The 20,021-nt window shown below is 37.8% G+C and overlaps 1 protein-coding gene across 1 annotated transcript in view; it reads right to left on the bottom strand.

Moving 5' to 3' along the window:
* itsn1 (intersectin 1 (SH3 domain protein)) overlaps positions 1-20,021 on the bottom strand; it is a 70,169-nt gene that overhangs the window by 10,562 nt on the left and 39,586 nt on the right. Inside the window, exons 28-38 of the mRNA XM_041789658.1 lie at positions 19,381-19,502; positions 19,000-19,123; positions 16,472-16,666; positions 3,894-4,015; positions 3,670-3,776; positions 2,297-2,398; positions 2,132-2,213; positions 1,874-1,972; positions 1,683-1,766; positions 1,519-1,602; positions 35-166 (exon numbers count right to left, since the gene is read on the bottom strand). Coding sequence (XP_041645592.1) covers positions 35-166; positions 1,519-1,602; positions 1,683-1,766; positions 1,874-1,972; positions 2,132-2,213; positions 2,297-2,398; positions 3,670-3,776; positions 3,894-4,015; positions 16,472-16,666; positions 19,000-19,123; positions 19,381-19,502 — 1,253 coding nt within the window. The remainder of the gene's footprint in view (positions 1-34; positions 167-1,518; positions 1,603-1,682; positions 1,767-1,873; positions 1,973-2,131; positions 2,214-2,296; positions 2,399-3,669; positions 3,777-3,893; positions 4,016-16,471; positions 16,667-18,999; positions 19,124-19,380; positions 19,503-20,021) is intronic.

The raw sequence follows: 20,021 nt of genomic DNA, 5'->3' as shown, positions 1-20,021 counted from the left end.
AAACAAGGGAAAAATACAGAGATGTCAGGCTCACCTGTGTCAGCAGCAGGAAGTCGTTGAACAGGAAGCCGTACAGCTCCTTGCTGCTCTTTGCTTTAAACAACTTCCCACTGTGAAGAAACTTCCTGGGACCCAGACAGTTTGTGACCGAGTTAAACACCAGTTGCTGAGGGACACAAAAGTAAAGATTAATTCAAGATTTATCCTCTTAATAGATACAGTTTAGGCTATAAAATGTTCAATATAATGATGAAAATCCTCTGTAAAAAAGACATCTAGGAAGGAATTAGTCTGTCTGACCAACATTTATGATAAATGGACTTTCAGATAAACTTCATTGATACAGGATTTTGAGTGACTTTTCATCTGCGTATATGTGCTCATCTTAAAAGAAAAGTGACATTAAGATGGAGTAGTGCAGTCCATGTGCCACTGGTTGTCTATGTGCTACATGATGTAGGAGCTTATCTGAGCCATGCAGTGCAAGGTTATGTGTGCTGCTTGTGCCTAAGTTCAATAAAAATGTGTCAAAGCAGAGCGCTCTGTGACAACACCTCAGCACGCCCAATAGGAGGGATCAGGGAGGATCACCACACAGGTGCCATTAATTGCCTCTTCATATGAGTATCCACCCCAGACAAAGAGCCAAATGTTCTGTCTGAGTGATCAGCTGCCAGAGGTTTTACCTCACTCTTAGGAGCCTTGATGCAACTCTCTCCAACAAGCTGTCATGTTGCTCCCCTGCTCAGCTTGAGGTAGGCTTAGAAGCACGCACTATGGAGCTGCGGCCCCTGGACAAGCCTAAACTCTCTCAAATCCTGTTTTGCCTGAAGGATTTATGCTCTGAGAAAGGCTGGTTATCTGTATTTATGATTTATTTTTATAAAATCATCAGACAAGATCTGATAAAATCATGACATCTCTCATGTTTGATTTCAAGTAATAATCGTCACCTAAATAAATGATTGTTTACTCTATTTCTTTGATAGACTTTTTGGAGTCTGTGCTATAAATGACCTTGCATAATGTTAAAATCAACATATGACCACTGATCACCAAAGAGAATGAAACAAGGTAATGGAGAGGCCACTAAAAAATTGTTAATTATTCTTTACTCTTTTTGCCAGGCTGCATGGCAGCACAGGACTTAGCGGTATTTCCTCACGGCAAAGACGTTCAAATCCTGGACAGGTAGAGTGTGGAGTTTGCATGTTCTGCCAGTGCATGTGTGGGTCACCTCTGGGTACTCAAGCTTCCTCCTACAGCCCAAAGACTCTTTCTGCTCTTTAAGTTGAATGGTGACTCTAACTAGCCTGTGGGTTAAGTTTGGCTGTTTGTCTCTATATATCGGCCCTGTGATTGACTGCCAACCAGTCCAGGGCGGACTCCCGCCTCTCACCCAATGAAAGCTAGGATTGGCTGGGAGTGTAGATGATAGACGGATTTTCTTAACTAATTTATTCCGAAATGATTCTGTAATTTTGAGTTGTTTGATTGCATTTATGTGCATTCAGCTACCTCGGACAAGCCTTCACACTGGACGTGAGCCTGAATCCACTCCAGACGATCTGAGTTCTCCTTCTCCCTGACGCCCTCGTTCACCTAATGAAAAAATAAGAAACAAATCCTGTTAGTCGTGCTGACTGCACAGGTATGCTTGAGTAATGTGTCTGTGTGTTCACCTGAGAGCACAGCTCCTCTGCTTTTTCCAGAGCAGCCTTTAGGTGGCTGTGGTCTGGATGGGACTCTGGAGTGTTTTCTAATATCTAAAATCAATAAAAGGACATTAGAGAGGTGAATTCTTGTGGCTCAAACACTGAAGTTATTTCAAGGTTCAAAAATTGTTGATCACACGTGTGGATGCCTTGCGTACGTTCTTGATGATGAGTGGGTAGCGAGTGACTCTCTGCATAGGTTTGAGCAGGAAGCTGGAGAGAGGCATCCCCTTACACCTTGGATCCATGGCTAACCTCTGATTCAGAGAAACAGCATGTGAAGGGTTAAAAACCAGTGAATCCGATTTTTCACGTTTAAGTTTATAGAATATACTGCTGATAAAAAACAGCTCAATAACACCGCCAGGTTTAACTACACCCTATAGTGGAGAGTGTGGTTAATGTGAGTGTTTTACCTTAAGGAAGTCTTTAATCTCAGGGTTGTCGTCTGTTTTCTGCTGAATCAGCGTGGCACCGTTCAGCTGACACGAACAGAACCTGGACAAAAAAAAAACCCTTAACATTAATATGAGACAACACATCCACACATATTTTCTGACTGAGAGCTGATAAAAACAAACCTGATGTATGGCTGCATGTGAGGCAGCTGGTTGGTCAGGATGTCACCAATCATTTTCACCGGCATCCGGTCACCTGACATCTTTTTCCTCACCCTCAGAGCCCTGCAAGGAGAGAGAGAGGGGTGTGATGAGAAGGATGGTCTACTGTATCTGTGGATAAAAACCTTTACTTGGGAATATTTCACAGCAAAATTATGATGATCATGAGTATGATTCTGTTCATTTTAAGCCATGAAGACACGTTTAAGTTTGTGCAGTGAAAATGGGATTTTAATTTATGGAGCGTCTCCCATGACGAACAATGAGATTGCACCTGTTCAGCTAGTCTGCATCTGACTTACAGGAGGGTTTAATAACACACTCTGCACTCTGAGGATTTGGAAGGTACCTGCTGTGGCTGACCCTCCACTTGAGCATGTAAATAAAGAAAGAGCATGTAGGGGAAGAGTGTAGGACCCCCGGTGAGTGGCAAGTATTAATACCCTAATACCCAGTCTGAAGCCACAAGAACAGAGTCGTAACAGTTAAATTTTGTGTAAAGAAAAAGGAGGACCATAACTAAAGGAGTCAGACAGCACAGTAAGATTTAAAGCCACAGACACAGAAACAGAAACAGCTCATTCTGAGCAGGGCTAAAACAGAGGGGTTTTTAGACATGCAAAAATCCAATACTGGAGTGTTTTTTCAACAACGGACTTTACAGGCATGTTTTGGGGACCTCTGAGATAAAAAAAAAAACAAAACTTGCCTTAAAAGGGTAAAATATGTCCCCTTTAATGTTTTTTTTTTCTAATAAATAATGATGTGATGTATTGGTTTAAATATTGACTTATTCTTACCTTTATTATTAATGCAATTCTGAAAATAACTCATGCACTTTTTATCACCTTCCTTAGCAACATAAGGGGAAAAAAGAGAGTTATTCAACTCATCTCACCCTGTCTCCCTGCAGTATTTTTGTGTAACTAATACATGGTTTGGTACATTTCTTTTATGTAATTGAAAATGTGGCAGTACTTTTTAATTCTAATTTGCAATGCATAAGTCTACACTTGGTGGCAAAAAGCTTGTTTTGTGTTAATGTGAATGAATCCCTGTACTCATAATATTTGTTCAACATTTCCTTTCATTTAAAGAATCAATTAATAACTTTAAAAGATTAAAATCCAAGGCATGTTCATGCAGATATGCCACTGATATTTGACTGACAGTGGCCTCATTTCAGTTTTTTATTAATTTTATAATTGTGCTGCTTCTGTTAACAATATAAATAATTAAATCATCTTTAATCAAGCTGTTCAATTTCCATTTACTTTAAACCATGATATTCTGTACTGTAACATCCCTAGAATTAACTGTGTATATGTATTTACTTGAGCAGTTTGATGTTGCACATGATGAGCTCCTTCCAGTTGACAAAGATCATGGCCACTTCTTTCTCTGTCAGTAGCTCACACTCCAGCAGAGGTTTGTGGAAGATCTAAACACACGAACAGAAAAAATAATGCATGACTGAAGAAAGACACATTTTTAAAACTCTGTATTGACCAGTAGCGATGATGTGTGCCTTTCACTGTCCAGCACACGCCATGTGTACCTCTGTGACGAGCTGCAGGTCATTGACGTAGTTTTCCTCAGTGACGATCAACTCATGGATGTACCCCTGCCTCTTCCTCTCCATGGGACTCAGCATGTCCAACAAGTGGAGGTCAGCACACCCTAAAATACAACATCAAACACACAGACACAAACAGTGATCAAACAAACCATCAGACACATTCAAGGAGAATTAAAAGAGCATTTGATACCTGGATTTATATCTTACCAACCAAATACATACCTGAGATCAACAAACAGGACGTCAGACTAAAGAGGAACACTCGTCAGAGACTTAACTTCAAAAGTTTGTCTTTTTAAACAAAAGGGCTTTAATTTTTTACTATGGTCCTTTCAATGTTTACCTGTGTGATACAGCTTCCTTAAATGCTCTATGATGGGAAAGCAAGTGAAGGTTGGTTTCTGAATATTTAAATTTATCTGCCCTCTACATTCATGATCAGTAAGGCCTAGTTTTTGATTGTCAAATTGAATGATAATTGGCTTTTTTCCGTTTAAATGGAAATTTGGTGTAATTAAAATGGGCCTGGTTTTAACTTATATTGGGGTCTTCATGACCAAAAAGGACAAGGTTAACTATTTTGGACTTCCACTTTAGTTTTCTCACTGCAAATACTAAACTGAGATAAAACTGGCATCTGCTGCAGTCATCTCATTAAACATCTATTTTTTTTAAGTCAAACAGCTACTATGACATATGTTATAGCCATTTACATGCTCATATGAACACATTTAGCAAAAAGCATTTTGACTTTGTGGCAAACAGCCCAAATATACACTCATTGGCCACTTCATTAGGTATGCCTTGAAGCCCATCTGTTTTCAAGGTTTGACATGTGCGATCAGAGATGTTTTTCTTCATACATCTATTCTAATTCATGGTTATGTGACTTACTGCTGCCTTTCTTGAACCAGTATAGCCAAACGTACCCTCATTTATAAGGCATTTTGGCCCAGCAGCTTATAAAGTACTCAGACCAGTCGTTTTGCATAAATAACTATGGCGAGGTCGAAATTATTTAAATGACCTTTGTCTCCATTCTGATGCTCTGTTTGGAGCAGATTATCATGACCTTGTCTACATGCCTGAATGCACTGATTACTGCCATGTGACCGGCTGACAACCTGTTTGTTTTAATAAGCAGTTGTAAAGGTATACCTAATAAAGTGGTCAGTGAGTGAGAAATGAAATGAAGGATACTTGTCAAACTATTTATGGACCCTAATTTTTCACAAGTTGAAACAAAATCATTTGGAAAGGGCTAGATTTTCTCAAAACTGCCCACGAGTGGGCAGGACTGATACAACAACAAAGTGCCTTGTGACGGTCACTATGGGGTTGTTTGCCACATCAATCTTACACTGTACTCAAGTACAAAATTAGCTTTAATGTAATGGTCAGGTACAGATGGGGATAAAATTATTAATAAGCGGGAGGAGCTTGAGAGATTGGCAACAGAAGAATGGGCTGGAACTCCTCAGGAGACGTGTCAGAGACTTGTTGAAAACTACAAAAACTGACTGCACGCTGTTATCCAGCAAAAAGGAGATACAACTGACTATTAGCATCAAAGGGGCTAATAATTTAGACCCTATTAGTTTTTGTGAAATAATTTTCTTTTTGTGTGCAAAGTAAAATAATTCAAGTATCCAAAATGAACTAGGATGTTTAGAAAAAAAAGTTAAAATTTCCTTGCTCTGTTTAACAGCACTTGATAAATACTCTTAAAAAAGTGACATTTTCACAGGGGGGCTTATAATTTTGTCCTTCTCTTTATGTGCATGCATATAGAAAGACTTAAACTCAGGTTGGTTATGCTCTTGATGTAAAAAAAAAAAAATAACACACTAATATGTACAAGAATAATGTACTAAGCATCAAATTCTTATAACAGTTGTATAGTAGTGTAAAAGATTGGCACATTTAAAAGTGGGGTACTTTTTACACCTTGTATTGGCATAAAAATTGTGTGAATAGATTTAAGTAAGATGAGGGGATGGTTTTTGCATGATTAATAAATGTCCAACAAAAGAAGATGGATAATTTCAGTAAACTATAAATGCAAAATATGTAAGCAAAATCTTAAGTGTTGTTTATATATATTTTGTTGTATATAAAGAAGTGAAAAGGTATAAAATGCAGAAATTGTATTTTAGGTGTTTTCTAAAAATATCTATACTTGTATCATACAGGTGTTTGTGTGTGTAGTGTGTGTGAGAGAGAAATGAGGCGAGTCGACCGGGTCTGTCTCAGAGCGTTTAATCATCAGGACGAGTCAGATTCACCGCTTCATCAAAATCTCCACCAATAAAAACCTCCAGACAAGTTTACTACCCACGCTACACTGACATTCTGTACATTTCATTCATTCATTCAAGTATCCTTTTCAATCCTTTGTGTTTCCATCAGACCATTCAACTCCATTAAAGTCACTCACTCACTCACACACTCATTCATTCATGCATGCATCAACAGAGTGCAGTCTGGTTACATTTGGCCTGGCTGTTAATCCATTCATACTTTCATTAGAGTTGCAATTCATATCCATATAAAGCACCAACCGTTACCACTGATTAATTACCTACAGCTCATTTGTATTTACTAGACCAGACTATAGCAGAGCCATGCTTCAGAGCAGCGAGGACACAAGTTTTTCTAAAAAAAACATAAAGACAAAGGATGCTTGCTTTTTTTGAAATGCAATCCAAAAATAGATTAAAAAAAATCATGTTAGCAAGGTTAAGAAAAATTTTTTAAAAAACCTGTAGATGTGTGGGTTAGCATGTGGTGACAGGTTAATGAGTACTGATCCAGCTGGTTTGAAGCATGGCTCTGGTTTATATTTCTTTGTTCAACCTAAAAACACTTTATCTGGCTGTGAAAAGTCTCAACCATCAGTTTCCAAATAGACTAAGATTGTTGAAAAATCTGCTTGTATTACTCCCCAAACATGCTGTCCTGGGACCCGAATAAAGGCCTGCGCAGCCTTAGTCTGTTTGAGAACCGGCAGTTTTTAACTCATCAAACAATCAGAGACTAATACCTCCAATACTGACACACTTGAGGAGCCAATGGGATCCAAGCAGGTTAATAATTATCACAATAATTATAATAGTAACAACTCTATTGCTTGTTGTATAAAAAGTTGCGTAGCTTCAATAATCATTTTAATCACCGTTTATACTTCTGAGGGTAAATTAAAATCACAATACTGTCATCTGGATAAACAAAACAAAAACAAGAATACAAATCTGATATGGCAACCACTATAATACTAGTCTGTTGCTATGGGAACAGATAAAGGGCAGTTTTTTTAATGTTGAAAGTTCACTGTATTTACACAGTGGCCATTTTCCTCTGATGTCATGCTTAGCTGATGAAGCTAACATTTTCTTGTAATGTTGTTTTGTTGTTGTTCTAGGTTTGAAAATTATCTTTAGATAGCAATCTGATTAACTGTTCTATTTTAACCCATTTTTGATGAACAAGTGTAAGGACAAATCTGGAAGGACTTTGGATCATGTTTGAAGGTTAACACATTTCTGTTAACTCCGTGGGAACCATCATCTAAGTCAAAACAGCTAACATTAGCACTGAACCATTCCTGGTAATGTTTCTGTTAGCAAGAGCTTATATGATTGTTAGCAAGTTCATTACAAATACTAGTCAACAGCAATATTAGCCAGTAATTGAGTTAATGATGATATACATCTTTTTTGCTGGCAAACTCACAACAGCTAATGTTAGCCTTGAACCAGTTTCTAGCTACATAACTGTTAGCCACCACAAATTTCTATCAGCTAGGAGTTTTTCCTTTTCCTTAAAAACTAATGCTACACAGGTAGGGAGTAGGTGAATGTTAGCACAGCAGAACTTCTATGATAACTGATTTGCAAATGATCGAACCAAGGTTATAGTAACTTTTGGTTTGTTCATTAGCTTACATTCTTATTAAGTTTTTATGTTTTGTTTTAAATTTCAGTTTAGTTTTTCCTTCTGGTTTGTTTGTTTAGATTTTATTTTGCAAAACACTTTGTTTTAATTTAGGTTTTATTAGTTTTACTTTTTAGCAAAATGGGCTACCTGTCAGGGCCGAGACTCAAAAAGTCTCTATAACCTCATCTTATTCATTCAACTTTGACATAGACATATATACAACTCAATCCCTAAAATTACCATTGTGTGAAGATTTTTTCAACAAAATCAGGTGATTTTTATACTCTCTAGGCTTTGGTGTATATGTTAGCCAGTCTGCTAATGTCAAAGACTAAAACTAAGGAGATTTTGGTTCAAATTTTATTTTATTTTTTTTGTAAGTTTTAAAGGACAGAATTCAGTTCTAATTTTTTATAAAGTTTTCATTTTATTTAGTTTCAATCAACTAAAATGTTTATTTTACATTTAGTTTAAGTTGTTTAGTGTTAGTTCACTTAAAATAACCTTGGATTGAACAGCAGCCTTGAAATAATTTCTATCAGTATTACTGTTAGCTAGCTAATGTTACTGTTAGCTAAAAATTACACCCCTTGTAGCAAACACCTTCAAAATGTAGTGTTTGCTTTGAATAGTTCAGCTGATAATGTAAAATAACATTTTATTTCTAAACAGGTACTGTCTGTTTAATTACAGCTTATGTAAGCTTTAAAACAATGTCTTTTTACACTACATATAGTTGGTTAAAGTGACTGTTGGCGTAGTTTAATTACTGGTAGATAGGAGTTTAACTTCTCTGATAACTGGCTACTTAATGTAATCTTTGAAATAGTTTCTTTTAACATCACATATAGTGGTTAAAATCACGTTGGCTTACTTTAATTACTGCTTGATAGGAGTATAACTTCTCTGATAACTGGCTACCTAATGTAAGCTTTGAAGTAATTTCTAGCTATGATAACTTAGATAACTGTTAACTAGGAGTTTATTCATTTATTATGTATGCTAATAGTAAAGTTGAATACTATTGTTATCTGTTGTGGTGTCTCAAATTTTTTGCTTTAAAAAATAAATATACTTGATGAACCTTGACCATCAACATTACGAGTGTTTGAGGTTCATACTGTTAGCATGACATTAAAGGAAATACTTGCAAAGTGTCAGAAGTTGAAAAAATTACCTGGGTATGTACGCCAATAGTGGAACTGCCAATGAACAGCACTGAAAGTTAAGTGATGTTTTATGTTTCTCTATCTCTTTTTGATTGCACTCTGACCTGGGAAGCGGATATTTGACATTAACAGTACGTGACATAACAGACTCTTGACAAAATGTGGTCCTTTTACTTGGCAACTTGAGTTTCAGAATTATGAGAACTGCAGGTAAAACGCAGCATGGTTCCTGATATCTCTTGACATCATGTAAGGGTGAAATGATTAAGGGGTTAATGTGGGTCTGAAATGTTGGAAAAGGAAAACAAAATCACTGCTCTTTCAAAAAAATTTCATACAAAATAATAGGAGGTTAAAGTGAAAACAATTTTGAAATATGGCTTGCGTCAGGCCAAAACCTTGTATCTTAATTTTTCTTCTTTTTTTTTCTTTCCATAAATCAGTGCTTTTGGTCACCCTTTACATCTGTCAGTGGGTTTTGACAAATTTTACAGCATCAAAAATTGTCAAAAAAAGATGCTGAATATGACCATTTAGTGTTAAATTAATAGGAAAAACACAGCATTTTTTTCATTCCCTCAAAAAAAGCTGATTTTGAAGATATGAGGTTTTGGCCTGGCATCAGCAATATGAAAAGTGTTAAATCTAGCCACAACTTAAAACAGCTGAGGCTTTCAAAGGGAACAGTTTTAGGAAAGTTATTCAGTTTGTTCTCTTACAGATTCTGAGGTTTTGGCTTTCATTGCTGATGCCCTATCAAACAGTTGAATGTGAGCTATTAGCTATGCATTAGAATTGGAGGCAAGTAGGAAAGTTCCACTGTATGCTAACTTAACATGTGTTTGAAGTATATTTGAACCAGACTGGCCTTTTCTATACCTCAGCTTTTATGCTGGGCTAAGCTAACAACCTCCTAACTTCTGGTTTTTATGTGACTCTCACCAAGAAAGCAAATATCCCAAAAAGCAAAGTACCCCTTTATCTGGTATAATTCACGGATTTGATAATGAGGGTGAAGCTCAAATTACATTAAAAATATTGAACATTTGGGAGGTTGCACAACTAAAAACAGCTGAGCTCTGGAAATTTACTTAGCTATTTTCTTCCTATCTGTGAGATGAATAGGTTTTTTCTGTTCTTATATCTCCCAGCCAACTTATGAGCAACTTAAAGGAGTTGGTCCGTTTACTCCAGAGCAGCGCTTCCTAAAGTTTGGGACCACTCGTGGGCCCCAGTGGTACTGTAGGTTTGGCAGCAATAGGTTTTTTAAAACCTCATAAAAATACTTGATGACATGTTTTTTCAGTGTCAAGAGTAACAAAACACAAGCAGAAGTTTTAACTCACGTCACCTTTTTTTACTTTGTCCGAAGTATACAGCCGTTGTCATGGTTTAACTAGTTTTGGGTCAACTGGTGACACTTAAATAAAATTAATGGTAGTGGCTATTAAATGTACTTTGTGACCCCACAAACACTTTCTGAGTCATGTTTAAGTATCTGAAAGCAAAGTATTTGCATCAAAATTCCCTGTCTATGAAGCAAAACATAAAAAAGGTTAAAATTTAAGTCTCATCTTACGGTTTTACGAGGGCTTTTGGTGGGCCCAAAGAACTTTTCAGGTCTAAAACTGGGCCACAGCATAGGCTGCTCTAGTGTAAAAAACAGAAATTGAACAAAGCACAAGTTTCTGACATTTTTATGCACAGATAAACCAAGCTAAGCTAAATCTCCCCTGGCATTGGAGTGGTTTTGTTTTCCTGTTTTAAGTCTTTCCAAGAAATGTACGATATAAAACTTAAAAATATCAAACTACCTCTTAAATTGGAATGCTTTCAAAATCTGTTAGTGGCAATGAGTTTTTTTTCTCCCCATATAAAATCATTTCACCCCTACATATTTAGTACCAAACTTCATGTGTGTCATTAAAATCCTGGTTTTAGCCCTCAACATGTGACAGCATCTCATCATCATAGCAACAGACAAAACAATAAACATGTAAACAATAAAAAAGAAAAACACCAACAGAACATAAAACAGATCATTTAAAGTTAATACATATTCAGAATGTTAAAACTACTACCGATAAAAACACTATTAATGTGTCCGATTGTGAGATATACATATATATATTTATATGTGTATGTGTGCAATTTGTTCACACTTTTTAAGGTCATGTGCATACTCTAAACTCGTTGTACCATGTTGCATTATGTATGTATGTATAATTTGGTTAGCTAGTAAGCTAAGCAGATAGAGCATGGCTTTCTATGTTCAGCCCTGAGCTACAGGCTGAGTCCCAATTCCAGCTGCTCGCTCACTTCTACACCTCCTTGTTTCCTTCCCTGGCAGAGAAAGACAGAAGAAAACATGGACAAACGTAGAAGGGAGTGGCATCCTGGTTTGAAACTTAGCGCTGAACTGCTCTGAGACACATCTCAATAACACCTCCTCTCCTCTCCATTACTTTGTCTCCTTTTGAAAGAGGGAGGAGAAAAAAGGGGAAAGGAGATCTTTGGCATTGAGGAGAGGAGAGGTGAAGAGAGGAGAGGAGACTTGTATCATTGAGACTTGTCCTCCAGCAGATAGTGGGTCTTTTTCTGGGAAGCTGTGGGAGGGGAGTGGGTTAGTGAGGGGAGGAGGGGAGTGGAGCCAGCGCTTTTGACTGACAGGTGAATGAAGCTGCTGAACCAATGGGAGCCAGGTTAAAAAAAAAAAAAAAACTAGAATAAAAACAGTGAGTAGCAGGGATGAGCTGAGCTACTGATTCTAATGACACAATCTCCCATAAAGCCACAAAATGACCCACTATCCACTTTGACCACACTGTCATGGAGCTGTGTGGATGTTTGTGCATATGTTAGTGTGTGTTTGTGTGCATGTGTCACTGTAATCCAGTCAAAACATGTTCATCAGTCCAATCTGGGAGACAGGAGCTCAATAGTCGTGTCTCCTCTTTAGCTCTCCTTCAACCTCCTCCTTTCTTCCTTCCCTCCTTATCTAAACACATTTATGACAGATAAAAAGAACAAAAGAAGCAGAGTAGAAGAAAAGAAGAAAGAGAAGAGAAGGAGAAAGGAGGAGTCGTGACTATTGATCTCCCTCCTGTTGGACAGTGCTGTTTGGAGAGTCAGAGCCATGCATAGACAGAGTTCTCGCCACCTTTGGGCGTTTAAACGTTACAGTCTGTCTGTCTGTTTGTCTGTCTCTCTCTCTTTCTCTGGCCTCTATTGGTGGAGAGTCGCCATTTCCGGGTCATGTGACCTCTTGCTGCTGTCCCATTGGTTGAGTGGCCTAGTGGGTCTCTTTGAGGGCTTTGAGGAGAGGGGGGTTCTGGGTAATGATATGATCCTAGAGAGAGGACGACAACAACAACATCAACAAAAACAACTAAACAAAACAACAACAACAACCAATCGGGTGCTAGGTGGGTGGAGCGTGCAGCAAGACGGAGAGTGTGAAAGTGTGGTCTAATCTAGCATAGAAACAGAGGATGTAGAGCGAGCAACAGCACAGCAGGCACAGTAAGGGTGACTTTATCTGCAGACTCTAACAAACAAAACTTTAGAAACACAGACATTATTTATATTATAAAATATTACAGTAATAATGAATACAAAGCTGTTGCTTGAAGAGCAAATAGTGTTGCTAACAAAATATGAAGTCTGGTTTGTGTATACAAAAATACTGTGCCTTTAAAAAAAGATTTTTGAAGAAATGTGACCCTGAAATGTACCAAGCACAGCATTTTATAACAGCAGATTAACTTGTGAGCGCTCTTTTGTTTCTTTTATAAACAGTCATTCAGAAAATATTCAGACCCCTTTCACTTTTGTCAATTTTGTTAAGTTGCAGCCTGAAGCTTCAGTTGAAAAATAATTTCAGTTCATTTACCTACCCTCAGTACCCCATCATGACCAGGTGAAAACAGAATTTTAAATGTTTTTGCAAATCTGTTCAGAAAATCAAAACAGAGATATGACATCTACATAAGTATTCAGACTCTTTGCAAAAACACTCGAAACTAAGTGGCTGAGGTGCCTCCCATTTCCCTCTTTGCCTCACGTGGAGTTTCATGTGTTTGGCACTGAGTAGAGTAGAGGCCATTAAGCCCAGATCAGTGGACGGCTGCAGTGGTACTTATCCTTCTGGAGCTTTGTCCCATCTCCACACAGGTGGCCATCTGATTCTTGGTCACCTCTCTTACTAAGGCCCTCTTCCAGATTGCTCATATTGGCTGAACTCAGCTCTTGAAAGAGTCCTGGTTGTGCAAAACTTCTTCCATTTGAGAATTATGGAGGCCACTGTGGTGCTCTTGGGAATCTTCAGTGGAAGAGAATTGTATTGTAGCCTCACCCAGATCGGTGCCTTGCTACAATCCTGCCTCTGAGCTCTAAGACAGGGTCCTTTGACCTCATGGCTAGGTTTCTGCTCTGATATGCATTGAGAGCTGTGAGGCATCATAGATGGGTGTTTGCCTTTCTAAATCATGTCCATGCAATTTAATTTACCACAGATGGACTCAGATCAAGGCCTAGAAACATCTCAGCAAAGATCTAGAAAAACAGGAGGCACCTCAGCTAAATTTCAAGTGTTATTTTATGAAGTTTTATGTTTTTTATCTTTAATTTATTTGCAAAAATGTCTAAAATTCTGTTTCACCTTGTCATTATGGAGTACTAAGTGTAGATTAATGTGAGTAAAAAATATTTTTTAGACTGTAGCATCCAAGTACAATATCACAGATTGAAAAAATGAGAGGGATCTGAATACTCTGATTACAGTGCTGACAAAGCATTTTCTCTTTAAACAGCAAACACATTTTGTTGCTCCCTATTAGCTGGAATATGTATAGTATATGCAAACACTATTGTTACTGCCATGACCTTACAGACATGTTTAATTTCAAATGTTCTTTTTAATTTAAAATTTTAAAACCTAACAAACAAAAACAACTTTATGTATAAACCAGGGACATGTGTGAGAGTGATATCAGACTCGCACTTTGTTCTACATCACATAATTTTCAAAAAAAGAAACACTGTTAACCCCTGAAAGCCTGATACTTCAAATAAAAACCTGAAAATTCTCTTTTTGGGAACTGAGATGTTTATTTAACCTCCCAAAAAAGGGGGAAAAAAGAACTGCCAGAACATTTCATATAAATATTTGTTGTATCACATCTGATGTATTTGGTATTTCTGGCAATTGGTAATCCACTGGAGGGCATTTTTGTTTAATCATTTATTAGATTGGATACAACAGGTTTTTTAAGGAAATCATTGATCATGTTTATTAGATGTCTCACAAAACAAAATATGATACAAAATGCTACAAAAGGGTTTAAGTCAAAATATTATGTTTTATTTCATTAGAAACAAATTACTAGTCTATGAAATATCCACAAGTAAATGCAATGAGATGTTTTGTGATAATGTACTAATTCTAAAAGAATAAGATAAAATGTAAATACTTAAAATGTTATGTAAAAGGACCTGAAAAATGTGGTTGTTGTTTTTTTTTAGATGCTTCAATTAAATTTCTTGCCAAAACTGCACAAAAGCAGAGCTATGATAATAAATATCACAAGGACTGTGACTTTTAAACTCAGATTCTGTGCAAGTTATGCCAGCTTAATCTTTTTAATATCATAGTTCTGCAAAGATAAGGTAAAAAATAAAATCTCAAAATAATACGCAGCCTGCGCCTTATTATCATTATCATGAAGTTCCCTTTATCAGTTATACTAAGAAGTTCTTTTTGCAGAGGATTGATCAAAGGCTCATATCTTTTTAAGGATTCATTTGAGTTATTTAGATGAACAGAAAATTAGCATTTATCCCTGTGCTTTCTGTTGTAAAGCTGTGTTCACCTGACCCTTCTATTTTACTCAGTACAGCGTATAAAATTGCAACAATGTATGAAATATAATATCCAAATAAAGCTGAATATTCTAGCCTATAAAGTATTTGCAGTCTTGTTGAGTAAATGTGTTAATCACATGAGACGGAGGTCAAAAACAACAAATTTCTTTTTCATTTGCATTGACTGCATGCTATTTAGTCTTGTTAGGAGCACTTTGTTAAGCTACCATAGTGGGGCAGCAGCTGCATACTACTCACTGTAGTGTCTTCCTGCTCTAAGTGATGGAAAGTAAGGATCCTTTTACTTTTTTGAATGTCTCAATCCGTTTAAAAATCTTCTTAAATGGCTCAGTGGATAAGTCAAGAGTAATATTTTGTACCTGTGATTTTTACTGTTGTCTTAAACATTTTTTATTTACTTCTCTATCCATGACAAGTTACTTGTACTTGTTTCTTCATTTTTCCTTACACCATTAACATTACATTCAATCTACCAGAAGTTCTCTAAGTTCTCTCAAAATAAAAGCAGGTTTTTTTTCATCAGAAGAGGAAGTAAAACGACCTCAGCTTAAGACTGTACAAATTACGCTGAAAAACCATTAAGAAATAACGTTTCTATGAAAATCCTGTAAATTAATTGTTAGCCTTCACTGGGTTGCTTACAAAAAGAAAGCAACTTAACTGGAACTTCTTAAAAGTGAAACCAGGGATCATTAGACTTTACTGAGTCATTTTGTACATGCACTCCTGCACATTTCCTAATGTATTACAATGGCAAATGCTGTATTTCACAGAATAAGTATCCTATCTCATAGAGAAAGTCTCAGACCATGCTGGCATACTGTAACACATCAGCAACAATTAAACCGTAAATTTAGAAGTCAAAATCATTTAATTAATTCATTTGCATTCATCTCCTTCTCAAGTCCAGACACTGGTAAAATTTGCTTCACATTGTCAATATGGACTTAAAACTTTGTTTTGAAATAAAAACTTGACTATGTGGCTGGTTTGCAGTTTACCTACTTTGTCTGCATGCGAATATTAAATGTATTTTTATTGTTATAATTGTTGTTCACAAACCCATTTTAGCTGACTTGTTACAAAGAATCAGGGAGTTGTGTCCAGGTGTGCTGCCTGTGTCTCATGCTTGGCTCTATAAGATCTGAGTCTATGGTGGATCATGCTGAAGGGAAACATGCAGGAAAAAGAAGGAAACACATTTACACTAATGTGCTCAAAAATACACACACATGCAGGAACATACACACCATACAGACACACACAAACACCACCCAGAGGTGTTGCATGACTGGGAGGTAATCAAAGAGGCCCAAAGGAGTGTCAAGGTGAAACGTCAAGGTCAAACCAATCCAGGGTCAAACACTGAGAGAGGGACAGCATCTCCACACCTGGCTCTGGGGTGTGTGTGTGTCTGTGTTTGTGTGTGAGGGAGAGAGTGTGTTCACTGTGTAACAGTGTGTGCGTTACATGACTCACACTGAGAGGATGTTAATATGTTAATCTGAGGAGATTACGCGTGTGTTCTGTGATTCACGTGAGATTTCCTGTGTGTTTGTGAGTACTCACACTGCGTGCTGGGGTCGGTATCTGTGGTGAGTTTGACGTAGTTGCTAGGAAACAGACCCTCTCTCCCGTTGAGCTCTCCTTTCCACCAATCACAGTCGTCCTTGTTGAGCACTGTGATCACCTGACCCTTTTGAAAGGCCAGCTCGTCGTCGTTCTGGGCAACATAGTCGTACATGCCGATGACCTGACACACAGCTTCATCCCCAAAACACAGAGATATTTAATGAGACGTCAGCAAAGATTTCACAGTGAAGGTTTCTGTCAGCTACTTTCCTTGCAAGCAAATGTAAAATTAACAGCAGTTTTAGTGTTTTGTTTCTTTAACTGTTAAGAGTGAAAGCACTACATGTTCACCACTGGTATCTTATTTAAGCCAGGTGGGCTATGTGTACATTGTTGTCCAAGCTGTAAAGTATCTTGTGGAAACATAAAAACAGACAGCAACCACATTTGAAATGGGAATCGAATTTTCCCACAACACTCTGTTACAAATGTTTCACAAGAAAAGCCTTGTTATAATTTGTCCAACCAGTTTTAAACATTTGTAGAAAGTTATGAGCTTACATTTTCAGCAATATCCAGTAAATTTACAAAATGTTACAATAAATAAAAATAAGGACACTTTGTTACACCCTGATATGTCTTTCAAAAAGGGAATTGGGAATCAAAAGTTAGGTATTTCGTGCAGTTGCTACTATTTGAAGGATTCTTTAGTTAGATGTCTTTACAACTGGTGAATGTACAGGTGCATCTCAAGCAATTAGAATATCATGAAAACGTTTTTTTCCTGTGATTTAATTTAAGGGGTGAAACATCCCAAAAAATCCAGATTCATCATGACAAAGTGAAGTATTTAAAAAAAAAATGTTTTTAATCTTGATGATTATGGCTAGCAGCTCACAAAAAAATAAAATATCCACTATTTAGAAATATTAGAATATCATAAGTATTAGTCAAAAAAAGGATTTATGATACAGAAATGTTTACCCTCTGGAAATTTATAATCATTTGTCCCCTCAGTAATTGGTTGGAGCTCCATTTGCACAAATTTCTATGACGTAGCATAGAGCCAATCAGTCCATGGCACTGCTGGGGTGTTATGAAGCTCAGTTTGCTCTGATAGCTGCCTTCAGCTTGTCTGTTTTATTCAGTTTGGTTCTTTCATCTTCCTCTTGGCATTTCCCAGAGATCCTCCAGGGGGTTCAGGTCAGGCCAGTTGGCTGTCCAGTCAAGCACAGTAATATCATGGTCAGCAAACCAGTTTCTGGTAGTTTTGGCTTCACCGTGACCAGGTGCCAAGACCTGCTAGAAAAGGAAATCAGTATCTCCATAAATAGGGGTAATTCTAGGGGAGCTCATTTTCTGGACACGTCTGTGTGTGGTGGTCGTTGATCCACTGACTCCAGCCTCAGTCAACTCCTTGAGAAGCTTCTCTAAGTTCTTGAATCTGCTTTGTTTGACATCTTCTGAAGGCTGAGCTCATCCCTGTTAACCTTGCAAAGCAGATGGATACGCCCGTTTCTGTGTTTCCCACTGGTGAATCCATCCAGCAAAGCTCCCATGTGAACCATTTGGGCCCAGTTAGAAACTGACAGGACCAATCAGTGATGGGGGCAGTGCTTTCAGGCGTGGCGAAGTCGTGGCGGAAGCAAGCAGCAACAAGAGCCGGTGCAATGATGGCGGAAGAGCTTAGTGTGGATGCTGCTAAAGCACCAGTTTTATCAGAAGTTGATGACATTTTTTTGTTAAAAGAAGAACAAAAAACAGCATTGAGTTGTTTAAAAAAAACAAAAAAACAAAAAAAACAAAAGACGATTGTCTACATGTCTGCAGTTGCCATGATTTGCATTGTGCAGTTCTCTATGGATGTACTCCTCGGTAGCGGCTACGTCACGTGTTTTGTTGCTCTGATTGGCCCGTAAAGATGTGACAGACACAACGTTCATCCAACCACCCTCTGAGTTCATTGTCAAAGCCTCTGCCCTTTCCCAAAAGCTGTGTATGAGAGGTTTTCCAGATGGATGTGGGATGTGTGGCGAGTCAGGTTACATCGCTGTTGCTTGTGCACCTGTTCTTATCACACTTTTCTCTTCCAGTCAACGTTCCATAAATGCTCTGATAGAGCACTCTAAGAACAGCCTGTCCTTTCAGCAGTGACCTTCTGTGGCTTGCCCTCCTTGTGGAGGATGACAACGATTGGCTTCTGGACAACTGATGTGTCGGAAGTCTTCTCCATGATTGTGGTTGTGTGTACTAAACCAGAGTGCACGAATTAAGGCTCAGGGGACCTTTACAAATTGGACATTTCACAATATTCCGAAATTCTAATAAGTGGATTTTTGATTTTCCTGAGCTGTGAGCCATAATCATCAAGATTAAAACAATAATAATAAAATTCACTAATTAAATTGTCATCATTTATGTACACAAATGATGAGACCAGAGATCAAGCAAACCATACTTGTGCCTCCCTGTATTTATTCTAATTTTACACTCTTTTATTTGCACTTGTGTGAGTGTGAGTGTACCTGTGGTGGCAGGAGCCAGTTTAGGAGGGGTAGGCTCAGTGGGTGTGGTCTTGCTGGTGCTGGGACTGAGCAGCTTCACATAGTTTGCTGGAAACCAGCCTATCTGACGCTTTTTCCCCCGGGCCTGAACCAATCAGAACATGTTAGTAAAACATGCAACATAATGTTATAACATTATTTTTTAAGCCTCAGGATTTAAACAGCTTACTGACAACAGAGATATCTGTCCAAATCAAATATAACTTTAACTGTTGAACATTTTAATCTGGGCAAAAAGGCCCTTTATTGTTTTTGCCTGTGCTACTGAGTGCCCTTTTTACATGGCCACCACTGAAGTTTCACTTAAAGTAAGGTCAACAAGTAGAGTTTGTTTTCGCTTACCTGGAGCTCACCCTCCCACCAGCCTCCTGGGTTCTTTTTTCTGATCAGGATGAGCTGTCCTGGAGCTAACGTCAGTTGCTCTGCTCCTGTGGCGCTGTAGGGGGCGATCACCTGAGCGATTTCTGATGTTAAGAGAAATAAGGACAAAAGGAAGTACATGTTGTTCGGGTGTTATTCTGCTCCTGGAATATACCGTGTGTGGCAGTTAGGTATTGATCAGTTTTAACTTTATTTCTAAGTTTTGCTGAGAAAAAGGTTTTAAAATCAGACTTCTTAAGGTGAAAAAATGTTTGACTTTGTATCAAGTTGTAATAATCAGGGGCCTCATTTATAAAGTTTGCTTACGCACAAAACAGGGCTTGAAAGTGGCGTACGCCACTTTCCACGCAAAGGTTGTGACTTATAAAAAGAAACTTGGCGGGACAATGTGAGCATCGGTATGTCAACTTTGATCCTTGCGCACGAACATTTTGGAGACAGGGGAAACTTGCGGCGCAGATGGTGAGGTGGTGACTTGAAGCCAGTTTCATCTCATACATTTAATGTCATCACATATCAGACTTACAGACCCGCGTAATCATAAACACCCAAGTCTGCAGTGTTATAGATGTGTTCCTTTAGTGAGCCATCAGACCTACTAC

This window comes from Cheilinus undulatus, linkage group 6, assembly GCF_018320785.1.
Source record: "Cheilinus undulatus linkage group 6, ASM1832078v1, whole genome shotgun sequence".
Classification (NCBI taxonomy): domain Eukaryota; kingdom Metazoa; phylum Chordata; class Actinopteri; order Labriformes; family Labridae; genus Cheilinus; species Cheilinus undulatus.
Note: the sequence above shows the minus strand (reverse complement) of the source record. Positions and strands in the feature narration are given on the sequence as shown.